The 15,389-nt window shown below is 45.4% G+C and overlaps 1 protein-coding gene across 3 annotated transcripts in view; it reads right to left on the bottom strand.

The window, feature by feature from the left end:
* PTPRT (protein tyrosine phosphatase receptor type T) overlaps positions 1–15,389 on the bottom strand; it is a 468,237-nt gene that overhangs the window by 425,517 nt on the left and 27,331 nt on the right. For 2 of the 3 annotated variants that reach the window (XM_069033797.1, XM_069033798.1), the window contains exon 1: positions 2,118–2,198. The exons of the other annotated variant lie outside the window; for it this stretch is intronic. In XM_069033797.1, coding sequence (XP_068889898.1) covers positions 2,118–2,187 — 70 coding nt within the window. In that variant the 5' untranslated portion in view covers positions 2,188–2,198. Of the gene's footprint in view, positions 1–2,117; positions 2,199–15,389 lie in introns of those variants that run through there. 3 annotated transcript variants of the gene reach the window in all.

Genomic DNA, 15,389 nt, shown 5'->3' with positions numbered 1-15,389 from the left:
CAGAGTGATTTTTCGGGATGTTTAACAAAAGGCGGCTGTATAAACGCAGTAGGCTTTGAAAAATAAACCGAGACGGAAGGTATTTGCTTCCTGAAAGTTATGGAGAGAGCACCACCTGATGGAAGCTGCGGAAAGACGCCGATGGCTGGAGTGGCTCCAAACTTCACCGAATTTTCAGGGACAAAGTGCACCTGCTAAACTTTGCTTTTTACCATTAAAAAAATCAAACCAACAGCTATAGGGATACAGGCCAGACTAATACACTTCACACTAGATATTTAGTTTAAGAGCAGAAAACTTTCTTCTAACTTCAGTACTACAAGCAGCTCAGAAAACATTAGTTATTAAAATCAGTGCCTCTTACTTTGGATGGTAGGAAACACACTCAAATAAGAGAAAAAGGGATACTAATCATTAAAAAAAACCCTCACAGTCACTATTTCCAACTAACTGAACTGATAATTAAAACAAAATATTTCATGGCTTTCCTATAAATAATTGAAATATGTTACATTTTCATGCGTTTAGCTCATATTACATTATCTCCCTCAAACACAAAGTGTATTCTGCCCCCTTAAAACTTTGCTATTTTCACAGAACACTCTTCTTTCCAAGCATCTGGCTAAATGATTCATCAAAAGCCCAGGATCTGATCTCAATTGATATGACAAGTGTCAAGAACACAAAAACAGTTGGAAGGGAGAAAAAAAAAAGGGGGGGGGGGGGGGGGGGAATAAATAGCTCCACATATTGCTTACTCAAGGAAGCAGCTATTTAACTAGGTTAGATTTCCCAGCCTCTCTAATAAATCTGTGCTTTGTGCAGTTGCCTAGCAATGTAAACAAGATCCTGCTGGTGTCAAAGCGAGCCCGATTGATGACAACATCTCCGCCGCCGAGGGTCTGCCCGGCCCTTCCAGCCAGCCTTGTCTCTGAGCCCAGCCTGCACCCAAGGGTTCGGGAGAAGGTGGACACGGTGTTCATCATCTCCAACACGCCGCTACTGCTGCTTTAAAGCAACGAGAGTCATCTGAGCTCTCAGTCTTGCCTAACAAAAACCTGCATGTGTTTGAGATTAACTCAACTTAAGTTTCGTGCCTCCAGCGCGCCTAAATCACAAGCAGTGAGATGTATCCCTATGTTCCCTAAGCAACATAACACGGGGAAATTTTACTCGTCTTAAATATACAGATAGGTAAAAAGAAGAATTTCAAAACTAAGTCAAGAGAGAAGAAAACTGTAACTGTTTAATTCTTAGCACGAGCACAAACCGCAGTGAGAAAATTAATGTATCGCAAGATCCAAGAGAAAAATAAGACCAACGTAGCTTTGGATTACCTACAAAATAGCACAGGAGGAGAAAGGCAGCTCTATAAGCACCTGTCATCTTCAAGTAATTCAAACTATGCCTAAAGAAACTCGTAGGAGTAGGAAAATAGCCAGCTACTATTACTGTACACATACCAGGGAGCAAAGTACTCCTTAACATCAGCGACGGAGAAAGTGACAACTGGGAAAGAGCCGATCCGAGTGGCTGAGCCCCCCGAGAAAGTTCCTAGAGCTGTGACATGCAAGTGGTGAAACAGCTGCCCCTAAACTTCCCAGCCCAAGCCCAGAGCCCTTCCCCTGACCGGAGAGGAAAGGCAGGGCTCCTCCCGCGCTGCACATCCCGCAGGAGCCAACTCCTGCCCTGGGCTCGCAAACGCTCTTTATCACCAAAAAACGCCTCACGTATCGTGAATCCCAGAATAAAGGCGATGCTTTCACCTCTTGCCCCACGCAACTTTGCGAGGAGCGAGCTCCCCTGGCCCCCAGCCCCGGCGCTGCCCCCTTCCCGGCGGGACCCCGCGGAGCCCCCCGCACAGCCGGGCAGAGCCCCTCGCATCCCCGGCGCCTTCGGAACCGGCGGGTACCGAGGCTGCTCGCTGCCGCTGGCCAGCGCCTTCCGAGGCGCCTCCATCCCCTGCCGCTCCCCGAATGGCACCGAGAGCTCCCTGCGAGGCCTCGGGGCTGGAGGCAGGGACGAGGCGAAGAGTTCAGGCTGCCAGGAGAGCTGCCCACAACGGGGGCACCCGGGGGATGGAGGAGCGGGGCACCGGCCGGGCGGGCACCACTCACCTGGGAAGACCTGTCCGTCCGCCCTGGGCAAGAGCTGCAGAAGAAAGACGATCGCGGCGACGCCGGTCATCCTTCCCCGGAGTTCACCTGCCCTCCCCGCTGCCGCGGAGCCGCTGCCTCCCCGCCAGTATCCCCCGCATTGGTGGCTCTGCGCGGCGGCGGCCCCGGCAGCCGGAGCCGCGGTGCTGCTCGGCGGAGCCGCCGGAGTGGCGGCGGGCGGGGAGCGCAGCGGGGCGGGCGGGAGGTGCCCCCCGAGCCCGGCGCCGGCCGCGCAGAGCCGGATCGCTGCCCCGCCGCGGCGGGGGCACCCCCGGTCCCCTCCCCCGGGAGCGGCTGCCTCCGCGGCCGGTGGGGAGGGCTGGCTTTGGGGGGTTTGGATCCCTATTCAAGCCCGGCTGCGCGCACGCACAGCGCCCCGCGGTAGCGGCTAGAGCACAGCATCGCGCGGCGCAGCCAGGTTTGCTGCTCCTGCCCTGTTTGCAGCGGGGATGGCGAGGCAGCGAAGGGGCTGGCGTTAAACGGAGGGCTGGGATTGGGGGTGGGATTGGGGCCGGGAGCGGCGCGGGGATGGGATGGAGGGAGCGACCCTCTGCTGGAGCCAAGGAGGAGACACGGCAGGGGCTCGGGGGGCCTTTGATGGGGCGGCTGCTTCGAGCAGTTCACAGGCACCTACAGCTGAAAATAGCAATTTCCATCCTTACTCACTTTACTTTCGAGAGTTCACTGCTGAACACCGAGTCACACCGCGCAATGGGCACTGCCCTAGGGCTTGGGTACAGGCAGGGAGACAATTCCGGGCACAATTCTAAGAATTGCTGTCCACGGGTAACTTCTTGACCCAAAATTCATGGCTGTCCTAAGGCGGGGGGGGGGTGAACCAGGGCCCTGAATAGGGATCAGATCAACATGGACCAGTCACCTGAGCTGGAATTCACACAGGAGCAGAGCAATAACCACGCGGGGCAGAGCACCTGCGCGGCCACCGGCACAGCGGGGCCAGCTTTGGCCATTCACCCAGCTGCCAGCGGGAATTGCAGCGGTGGCGGGCGCGCTGTTGCTCGCAGCCGTAGCAGAGCCCCGTTCCCTCCCGGCCCTGCGCTGCTCGCCGTGTTCGTCGCCCACCGTCACGCACCCGCAGCCCGTCTGCCGGCGGCTGTGCCCGAAGGGGGCGGTGTTGGACCGGCGGCGGCTCCGCGCAGCGCGGGGGTGCCCCGGGCACGGGCGGGCCCCGCTCCCGCCCCGAACCGCGACAGCAACGAAGCCACGGACGCAAAGGCGCTAAAAATGTGTGTTTGAAAAACAACCGGTTTGCGTTTGACGCTAAATGCTACGGAGAGCGCCGGAGACTGAAAATTGCCGGAGTATGGAATTTTCTTTAAGGGCCCGGGATGTCCTCGGGACTCGGCCCTGGTGGGATAACCAGAAAAAAAAATTCTTCACTGAAAGGGTGATCAAGCGCTAGGAGAGGTTGCCTTGGGGAGGTTTAAAAGGCACGTGGATGTGGCATTTGGGGCGTGGGTTGGTGGTGGGCTTAGCACTGCTGGGTCAATGACCTTAAAGGTCCTTTCCAAGCTGAACTATTCTATGATTCTGGAGTAGCCGCTGAAGAATTGCACATTGCAATCCTTGCCTGGTCGAGCAAGAGCACCACACCCTGGGAGCCAACAGAGACGGCATCAGTTTGCAGCTGATACTGCCCCCTGAGCTGTTCAGAGCTCTAGCCAGAGATGAGCTTGAGAGGTCCCTGTATCTCAACATAGAATGGTTTGGGTTGGAAGGGACCTTAGAGATCACCCAGTCACACCCCATGCCACGGGCAGGGACACCTTCCACTATCCCAGGTGTTCCAAGCCCTGTCCAACCTGGCCTTGGACACTTCCAGGCATGGTGCAGCCACAGCTTCTCTGGGCAATCAAATCCTATGCCCAGTCCTAAAACCCTCTCCAATCAATGAAGTGTGGCCCTCTCTTTAAGTGTCAGCATCACTTCAGAGATTAAGGCACGCCTCTCATGCAGCACAAGGACAATCACAAACAAGTACAACTGGAGATAAAGAGAGAGCAGAGAACAGAACAAGAAGAAAACCTCACTAAGTCTGCTAGGCAGCAGAAAGGATCCAGCCAGCACAATAGACATGGAAACCACGGGAATAATTTTTAGATCAGTGCAAATTGCCTGGGCAATAAGAACAGAAAATATTGAAACATAGAGATGGTGCTGGTAAGAAGTGAATAAAACAGTAGCAAAGAACAGCTGCATAAAAGCAAACTAAAAGTTGTTTTCATATAAACTCAATAAAAGAAGAAACAGAAGTCTGGCAGTCATGTTCAGAATGACAAAAAAATTGGTAAACTAAGTGACTTCCTGAGGTCCAAGAAGCTCAGGGAGTGAAAAGGAGAGAAGTTTAATATTTCTTCCAAGAAAGATTTTCAACCCAAGAAGTCTGAATCGTAAGCAAGGTGAAGAGGGGTGAGAGGGAAGATCTGGATAGAGAAGAAAGTTTAGAAATAAATTGTCTACAAGAACCTAGGAAAAAAATGGACAAGAGACAACTGTCTTGGACATCAAATAGTGCAACATTAGGCTGAACTAAAATCATGCTAAAACCTTAAAAAGGATTGTCTGAACTCAAAAAGTTTGTGAGAAAGGGAAAAAAAAGAATATAAGATGCAGGATGACTGCAGCAAGAACAGCATAAACTAAAATTAGGCAGATATAAGCACAAAATCCCAAAGTCTGAAATTATTTCAGTTAATGACAAAGTCAATAGATATTTGTAAACCCAGGAGGATTGAAATAGCCTTCCAGACAACAGCAGCATCTTTGAGGACTAGATATAGAGTGGTGGGATGAAATCCAGCTATTAAAAGAAGTTGTAAGGCTGAAGAAGGGAAATGAGAAAACATGCTGCAGATAAGGAATGTGTAATTTAAAAATAAAGAGACATGCCATCAGTATAACTCATTTACAGCTCAGGGAACTCCTAAAATTCAAACAGGGCCATAATGTTGGTTCATAAACCATCAAGCAAGACAGGGACAAGTTGTGCTCCAAAAACCCTGGTGCTCACCAAGCAATAACACACACAGAGGCTTTTCTAATCAGTGGTTTGGAGCTGGCACGAAGAATTAAAACCCCAACAAATTGTCTTGCCAGACTTCTACAATTCAGGGCTAGTAGGTGTTACATGATATTATTTTCTAAAAATGGCAAAGAGAAGTTCTAAGTCTGAGCCCATCCTGGTGTACAACACCACAGCTTATTTTTCTGTTACTGATAACTCTCAAGTGGCTTAAAAAAGAAAACATTGACATAAGTTCTGAAGTTTTCTTGAGCCTGTTGCTTGAGGCTTCTTGACTCTGTAAAACTGTTCCCTCACTGTGTCAAGATGAGAGGTAAAAAGTTTAATTCTTTGTTTTCCAGGGACAAGCTGTAGCATTGTGGGTGAGGAATGAAGTGCTAAACAACTGAAGGCGCCGTCACATTAGGACAACAGATGCATTTAATCAAGGAAATATATTAGACAAGATCAGCTCACAAAATTGAATCTGTATGTATGGTTTGAAAGGATTTAACAGAAATGTTAGTATGCAAATATCCAATCCTACTACCAGGCTAGAATGGGAAGGTGGAGGAACTCCTCCAGCCCCTGCAGTGTGTAGAACATCTCACAGCTCCAGCAAAGCTGACTCACAGACCACAGCCAGGCTGCCTCTGCTGCAGACATCACAGCTCCTCTTCCTGAAAACAAGTACTCCACAGCCCATGTGCTGCTTCTGAGGGATAGGAAAAGACCTTTTTGCAGTTCTACAGAATGCTTTGAGGGTGCACAGGTCCCCAGACCACAACTGCCACTCAAGTCTCTGGCAGAGTCCTAGTGGTACAGGAGAAGCTTCATTCCACAAATTCAGTAGAGAACCTCAGCTTTGAGAAGTTCAGTACACACCAAGATCAGCCTGCTCGAGACAGGAAGCTTTTTTCTCGCCCAAGGCAAGCAGTAAAATATGTACTTACAAATAAATACACACAACTTCAGTTTCCATTACAGAGCTTCCTGTTATGCAGCATCCTGGTTAAAAAACAGGACTGATAGGTGAAAGTTTTAATTAAACTTCAAAAGTTAGATGAAACTGAAAGTTTGGGTCTAGAACATGATCTGTTGAGCTTTTGTTGTCATGGGTATGTGGGGGTGTTAAAGAAAGGAAACTCAACACCTCAGGCCATTCTCCTGATACCATTTGCAACTTCACCATCTGCCTTCCTGATGGCAGTTTTTTATTATTAAAAACAAAACTGTCTTTCCAGCACTGGCTTCACTTCTTTGTGCAGATCCACCCATATTTTATAAATATCTATGTGCACATACAGAAATGCCATCCCTGCAGAAAAACTAAGCCCACACCACATCTGTGCATCACCTTAACCACTGAGGAGTTAATAATAAGCCAGCTCAGTGAGTATCAGGGAAAAGACCTCTGCCCAGTTGTCTGTACCCTTTAAGTGGTGCCTTACCTGTTTTTCCACTCCCACCAAGTTATCAGCACAATTACAGATAATTATGTGCTCAAATACAGAGCCCAGCTGCTTTTTTCAACCTGGTTACAAGTTGAAATCATTAATCGATGTCACACACATTGGCATTGATCTCTCATGCATTATCCTCATTAATAAGTTTCTTCCTTTCTGAAGATAAGGAAATTAACTACCAGCCATCAATTATTCAGAAATACAAGTTCACCTTTAGACACGAATACAATGACACTTTCTGGGAAATGCCAAAAGGACCTGGATCTAGCAGTTTATTTCAACAATGCTGGATCATGGAAAAGCAATATATTAATACCATTGGCAGACACAAGTAAATAGAAAGGTACAGCAAGGAGGCAACATCAGAATAGTCTGAAAATGTCAAACACCCCAGCAGTTGTTCTCCATAGCAGCAAGTTTTGAATTTAAACTGTTTGTCTTCCCATCTAATAGAATGAGGGGTCAGAGGATCCTGATAAGCATATTTCTGAAAGAAAGCACAACTTTTCCTGGGTGTACCTCAATTTATAGATCACAATTAACGGAACTGCAGAGACAGCTGTAACACCATGTCTGGTTAGCCTGGCTCTACTACACGTGGCTGAACAGCAGAAGGAGCAGCACCTGGCTCCTTGTGCTGGCTGCAGACTCAGGGTGGGTGGAACCTGCACTGGGAGAGGGGATATTCCTGTTGGAAAACATCTGATTGTGCTCAGTGGGGAAAGCTCTCATGTGCAGGCTGAGATGGCAGGGACAGAAATCAGAGCCAGGCTGAAGGGAGCCCAGATCAGCAGCAGTGCAGATGCACAGCCAGGCCTTGGAGGGAACAGAAAGGCTTTTCTGAGCACCAGGAATAGCTGGTGCAGCATTTGCAGGAAGCCACTGTGCTGTTCAATGAGAGGACAGGCTGGCTCTGAAGGAACAGAATGGGCACAGGCAGATTGCTTAGCCAACCTCTTAATTTTATTCAATATTTTTCAGATCACTCTGAGCTCTTACTATTCTCCAAAGTTTGCAGCTCTTGCAGTGCCAGCTTTAAGTTATTGTCAGGGCAAAGCACAACAGAGGGATGTCAGTGTCATTGCTGCCACCTTCTGACTCACTGGGACCTCAAGTGCATTTCCCTGCATGGAATATTTTCCCACTAATCTTATTCTTTTTAATGGTTTCCAAAGCACTGAGCAGGTAAAACTCCTGTTTTACGCGAGTTCCATCATGTACCATGATACATTTCAAGTACTAGTACTTGATGCTGCTCACTTTTCTCATTGAAAGTGTCCACACGAGTTTTGCTTGATATAAAATTAACCTGAATTAACACTATGAAATGGGGATCTGGATTATATCTGTATCATCAAGCAGGTGTTCTGCACAGCCTTCCAGAGGATGCTGCCATTAAATGGGGTAGCAACTGCCTGCTCATCAGCCACAAGAAACAGAACAGCTCCTCCAGGTAGGGGACATAAATTTGTTGCTACCCAACTCAGACAACTCACAGATTCCAATTGCAATAGGAAACCTCAACAAAATATCTAAAAGTGATATTATGTCTTTGTATCTATTGGGATTCAGAAATAACTACTGTATTTGACAGCTACAAAGAAGGGAGAATTCTAGTTAAAGATTACTCCAAGCCTACTTTCTGGAACAGGCAATAGCATGAATGAAACAAATGACTAATTCTAAAAATTTTTAGAAATATTTTTACTTTCTTTTAGGGCTAGAAGGAAGAACTAACAGTGACAAGTTTAGCTCCAGCTAGCATATCTGAAAGTCATTTCTCCCCCCCTCCCAATACATCAAACTCAGTACAACAAATCACAGCCAACTTCTTCCACTGCCTCACTCTGTCTTCCCTCCCAGAAAATGCAGAATCCTGATTTGGAAGCTAAGGTTCTACAAGGTACATTTCACATACAAAAAAAAAAAAAAAAATCCCAGTATAAGCCATTTAGGTTAATCAATGAAAAATGGCAGTCAGAGTTGCCTCAACCACTCCAACTTGTGAAACTTTGAAAAGCACAGTTTGTCAGGAAGGGGAAGCCAGAAACCTTCAGCCCTTCACACACACGAACCTACAGCAGGTTTTTCACTTCCACTGTGCAGGTATAAAAGCAGAATCTATCACTACATGGTTGTACCCCAGAAGTACAGAACAGAGATAAGCAGGAAAAATTTCTACATGGATAGGGTAGCCAAGCATCAGAATGGGCTGCTCAGGAAGTGGTGGAACCACCATCCCAGCAAGTGTTCCAAAAAACCTGTGGCTTTGGCACTGAGGACATGGATTAGTTAGGACATGGTGGTGCTGCTGGGTTGACACAGTTGGACTTGATGATCTTTAAAGGTCATTTCCAACCTCACTCAATCCTGTGACAGGAAGTTCTCTAGAAAGTTCAAGAGGCCTAGAACATCAGGAATTACTTTAAAAGTAAACAAATTCTGTTAAAATTTATGACAGTGTGCATTAGCTCAGAGTAAACCATAAATTTTTCCCTTATTCTCATGAGCTGTACACCCAGGGGATTTGAGTCCATACAAAGCAAGCAGCTGAGCATTGGCAGGAGGTGGAAGCCTTTCTTCTTCCTGCACAGCATGCAGAGCACCAGCCCCTGCAATGTGCCAATGAATTGTGACTAAAGAGTCACATCCATTATGTACTCCTTCAGGAAAACATGGAAGTTTCCAGTAAACTGCATGGAAAACTCAAATTCTACAGCTCCCATTTTTAATGGATTGCTCATGAAGCTCATCTAATAAAAATCTACAGAGAAATTTATAAGCTAACATAATGATAGAAAATATTTTTTCTTAGGAATTTACTGCAGCATTACAGCCAAGCATAAACTTTATCAGTTATTTGGAAAATATAGAGTGCCATAAAATAAAAGTAATTAGAATTACTGTATCTTCACTCTGCCCCCCTCAAAAAATACCACTTAATTCCTCTTTAAGACATAGCCATTCATCAGGGTTCATTAAGGCCATATTTTCCTCTCTGTGCTGTGTCATTAACAGTCATTAGCCGAGGAGGCAGGAACACAGTCACACAGCAGAGCTTTATCAGCTTGGGAAACAAAGGAGCAAGCTCCTCCTCAGGCTTACTTGGTGTTAGGGACAAAGGACCTGTGGGAAACAAAAACCCCACCCACCCTTTCCTTCACTTTTTAATTCAACTTTCCCTCCTCCTTTGGCCATCCCATGGCACAACGCGTCTGGAAGTGTTTAGGTGAACAGCTCACATTTGGAGACACCCTCAAGACTTGTACAAGGGTGCAAGGCCTTCCCCCCCCTACATTTCCCCCATGATGGTTCTCGATCTTCCCTATTCAAGAGCCTGAAACCTTCCATAAAGCCAAATTTAACAAACCCCCTTGTCCTACCATTTCAGTGGCCACCTTGTTTGGCCACTTGGCCCAAAACAGACCCAGAGCCTGAGGGATGGAGGCAAGGACTGCTCACATTTCTCTTTTCCCATTAATGCTCTCCCACAGGCTGTAATCTGGGTTTGCCATAGTCAGCACCATATCCTACAGCAAGGACTTGCCTTCCTGTGCAAGTCTGTATTCCCCACTGAATTCCTATAGCTATCCTAAATTCAGCTTTTAGAAATAAAACTCAATAGCTGACAGCTGGCCAAAGTCACAGAATCCCAGAATGGTTTGGGTTGGAAGAGACCTTAAAGACCATCTCCATCCCCCCTCTTGCCATGGGCAGGGACACCTTCCACTAGCCCAGGCTGCTCCAAGCCCCGTCCAACCTGGCCTTGGACACTGCCAGGGATCCAGGGGCAGCCACAGCTTCTCTGGGCACCCTGTGCCAGGGCCTCCCCACCCCCACAGGGAAGAATTTCTTCCCAATGTTCAATCTAAATCTGATTTCTTTCAGTTTGAGCCCATTCCCCCTTGTCCTGTTCCTCCAGAGCCTTGTCCAGACCCCCTCTCCAGGTCTCTTAGAGCCCCCCCTTAGACACTGGAAGGGGCTCTGAGGTCTTCTGGAGCCTTCTCTTCTTCAGACTGAGCAACCCCAGGCCTCATAGGAGAGGTGTTCCAGCCCTCAGAGCATCTGTGAGCCTCCCTTCTCACTGCAGACCAGTGGTCATTAGATACAAAAATCTTTTAGTGGACCACTTGCAGTATTTTAAGACTGGACTTGAAAAGGCTGTTGAGAGCTCCCTGTTTCAGACAAGTGTCATGTGAATAAATCTGTCTTTGCAGCTTCCTAAACAATCACATGAAGTGCCTTTGCCTGGGTAAGTGCTTGTAAAGCAATCAAGAACTGATATGATAACCAAATGTTTCTCTAATAGTAATTATGATTCTTTGGAAAAAACACTCCTCTAACACTAATTTATTTTCTACTTGAAAGCCAATCTTGCTAGTTATTAGATATTCTCCTTCTTATCACAATCAGTAAATTATTAAAGAGCTGACCAGGCTTTGTTTTAAAATTATTCTCTTATGAAGATCCCTGATATATTTACCCTGAATACTGAATGATTTTGAGGCCTCTAAGGGCCCATGAACAATTTCTATTTACTACCTTTAGCAAAAAGCCTGTGGAATTAGCAGCAGGAATTTCATTTGAATCACAGCTACCAGTGGTATCCTCCAGCTCACTTACACAGAGTCTCTTGAAATAATAAAAAAAAAGGAAGAAAAACCCCCAAAACAACCAATAACACAAAAGCTCTAAGCTTTTGATGGGAGAAAACATTTTAGCCTGGGAAGTTACTAAGTGGCTGTGCACTCAAAGATGTGTGAAGAATCAGTCCCCTACCGGGAACCTGGCAAGGCTCTCTGTGCCCAAACACATCAGCTTCACCACCTAATAGAAAACAGCATTTGAGAGAGTTCTCTAAAAGCGCCTCACCTCATTTCCAGCCCTCCTGCTACAGCAAGATGTGGCTATCACACTCCCACTCAAACCAGGAGCACAAATTCTTCTGATTGTATACACGACATACAGGCAACACCTAAACTTCTTTAAGCTTCTTTTTCAGTTAACATCTTTTTATACATATTCAAGCACCTCATCATAACTGTGCTGTACAGAGCAGCATCATTATCTTCATTTTACAGACAGGAAAACAGACAGAGGGGTCAGGTTCTCCCAACACACTAAAGAGGTGCAGAGCAGAACTAGTTTTAGAACTAAAACATGTAATTAATACCGTGTTATCAGTATCCTTATGGCTCACAGCAGTCAAACAAAACCCATGGATGGAAAACTTGGTGAATAATTGCAGCTTCCTTCCAAAAGCCCAGCTTTTAGTAAAAATATATGGAAAGGTTTCAAGTATTTGTTTAAATCAGCTTCAGACAGACTTCCCACGGGCTTGATTCACTTGATAGAGCAATGGGCTCGTGCACCAGTCCTGCCACCTCCCAAGAGCAGCTTGTTCCAGAGCTGGATGCACAGCCTGGCTTCAAATCTCCCAGACCATGCCAGACCGCTGAGCCAAAATTTGCCTTCTATTAGCACTGAGCAGGAATTGCATTAAACCAGCTGTCAGGTTTGTCTGGTGAAACAGCCATGCCCTGCTGAAATATCTTACTAAACAACATCCATTAAAACCCTCTGGAACAAGGGGCACATAAATGAGCTAAATGGACACAAAAACACCACAAATACATTTAGAATCCGCATTTACATGAAGATTTAAGAATTCATTCAGTGTTTGTTGCACTTTTTCTATTCCTGTAAGTAACCAAAGGCCACACTGCTGTTTGAAACCACCAAGTTCTGAGCCCAGGAAGCTGGCACAGGACTGCCACCAGTTTTGGTGGATGCAAGACTGAATTCAGACTGAGCACCTAAACAGAAAACAGCATCCTCAGCTAAGATTTCACCTCACCTTTAATTTAATAGATCCAATAAATCCCAGTGAATTAACCAGTCTGCCACCAACTCTCCAGCCAGCCCTCACACATAGAAAATTAATGTGAGACACCACTGTACAAAAATCAGGATCACAAAAACCCACCCCAAAAAAATCCCCACAAGCCCAATCCACTCTACACCATACCAACAAAGCCCACCTTGATATACATTAAGTCTCAAACCATAATTTCAATTTTTATAGGGTTGGGGAATTTAGGGGTGCTCTTTTTTTGTTTGTTTTAAAGTCAAAATAGCATAAACTAAATTCATCTTGGTATAGCACCACCAAATTCTGCTTCACCACAAGAAAGAAATTGGTCCAGAAATTCTCAGGGTAAGAATTCTAGTTCAATACTCAATGTTTTTGTAGCTGCCGTAATTGCTTTGTGCTAGAGCCAGAAATAAACCTCTTCAGTCTGCAGTAAAAGCTATATCTTACCAAGTGACATTGTAACAGCACAACTTCCAAAATCTGTGTAATTAGGGAAATCTCACATGGGAAGGATTTACTAATTGCATTACACGTTCGAGCGGCTTCCAGTTAGGAAGTGTTCCACCTCACCCTTATTGCTTGGGCCAGGAATGGATTTTCCCTCCTTCAGCCCTCTAACCAGACTGGGGAAACGAGGGAGAAAATACAATGCAGGTTATATAGTCCAGCACTTTCATGTACGTGACCCCCCCATTACATTATCTCACAGCCTTCCCAAAGCAGTGGTTAATACTATTGAAGTTTCTCTTACATGACAGGTGAACTATTTTTAGCCTTAAAGCTTAGGCAAGGCAAAGATTAAATTTCACTGTCCATGTCAGACAGCAACAAAACAGCTCATACAAGGCAGAAGTCTTCAGCTCTGCTTCCCCCTCTGCAGATGAACAGACAAGATTTCCTCTGAACTTGAGGGCACAACCATATCAAAGTTTATAAAAATCCAGTTCACTCAGCAAGAACATCAAATTAAGCACTCCCAGTGATCACAAGCTGGTACAACCTGAGCTCTCTGCAATACCTGCTATCTTTCCCCTCCAAATCCTAAATAACCATGTCCCTGAAAATAAGAAGCACACAGCATCAGGCCTAGAACACGATCCACTTCTGTCTTGCACATGTTTTGTGCTCCATGGTGTTGGGTGATGCACAATTCCACTTCAGCACCAAAACCCAACAATTTCTAGAAGTGGATTGTTACAATTTTGTAGGAAATACCAAAGGCAGTTTCTCTTAAAGTCAAGAGCACTTACATATATATTCATAACACTAAAAAAAAAAAGAAATCAGGCTGGGAGTTTAAAGAGGCTCAAAGGTAGCATTAAGCTTCCAATAAATCCCAGTGAATTTAAAATTAATTCCCTTAGGTGACACAGAAAAAAAAAATTAAAAATTGATTTGCTCTAAAATAAGAATCAGATTTTATTAGTTAAATCCCAGGTGGCTCACATGCAATAGGTCAGTCACAGTGTTGCTGTGACTCAGTTGTCTGAGCAGGATTATCCTTTTCACCTCTGATAGGGTTAACATGGAGCCAACATTCCTCACAGCAGGAGATGGGAAACAGAGGCTGTTACAAACTAGTGGAGGACAAGCAATGAACACAAGAGTATAAAATGGAGAATAACTGATAGATCAGAAGGCACTGGGGAAAACCCACAGCAGAAGGGCTAAGTATGACAAAGAGCTGTTGTTCTAAAGTGCAATGAGATTTTTATTGTTGGCATAAGCCTATTGCTGCAGAAGAAGGGCAAAATTATTAATAGAGAAAATTTCAATAAATGTTTCTGGCTTACACTTTGAGCAAAGGAGGAGGATATACTTGTATCACTTGAGAAAGACAAAGTACTTCATGCTGCAGCTGCAATCAAGAGCAACTCAAAGGATAACAACAGGAACTCGCTGAAAGCACCCTGGGACACGGTTGACATGCTGGTGCTAATTTTAATACATCTCTGAAGACTGATAACATCACACCAATATCCATGTAAGGCAAGGGAAGTGACTCAGCTGCACAAAAACTGGTTTGCTCTGGGCTAAATCTTAAGCAAAAAAGGAAAAAAATGTGTCCAGCTACGTAACTGAGGGAAAACTATGGGATAGGAATTTATAGTAGGTTGGGTTGATTCCCCTTTACCGAGCTGACCTTGACAGATGTGAGGTTTTGAGTGCTTTAAGGTGTTTGATTTAATAATGCACATAATTCCCTAACAGATACTGTAAGTTAATAAGGAAATTAAAACAGAGTAAGCAATAGGGAGTTGATTGCTCCACAGTGGTTGTCAGGAGCTGTGATCAGAGTTTTGTCCTGAGGTCTCCAGCACAGAACAGCTCAGTGTATCAGATATCACCGTGTTTATCACTAGTCTGGGGTAAAGCTGAACACCTTCACTACAAGTGTTTGGTGCACTGGGAGATGTTGATCTGGAAGGTCTGTCCCACCCAGCAGCCTGGAGGGCTTCCACAGGGACAAATCCAATCCCACAACAGGTATTTCAGTGCAATTCCAGACAGGGCTGTTCTAAAAAGGGCAGGAATATTTGCAGAATGGGAAATTTTGGTAAGGAGAGAAGTAAGAGGGATTAATGGTTCATAATCTCAGTAACAATACCAGTGATAAAACACAATACAGTAATAAAGCACTAATGACCTGTGCAATTTTAAAGCAATAAAGCCTTGCAGGATTTACAGAACAGGAACAGCAGCTCTTCCCACCACTGCAAATGACAGAACAGAGTAACACTTGTGTGTTTAAAACCAATATTCACAGAGACAATTGAAAAAAAAACATAATAAGTCACAATTCTATGGAAAGCACCAGAATATTTATTTTAGGGCCACAAAGTGTCTCACAACAGAGTAAGCAAGAGATC

Source organism: Aphelocoma coerulescens, chromosome 20 (genome assembly GCF_041296385.1).
Source record: "Aphelocoma coerulescens isolate FSJ_1873_10779 chromosome 20, UR_Acoe_1.0, whole genome shotgun sequence".
In the NCBI taxonomy this organism is placed as follows: domain Eukaryota; kingdom Metazoa; phylum Chordata; class Aves; order Passeriformes; family Corvidae; genus Aphelocoma; species Aphelocoma coerulescens.
The sequence above is the reverse complement of the archived record's forward strand: the minus strand, read 5'-3'. Positions and strand labels throughout refer to the sequence as shown.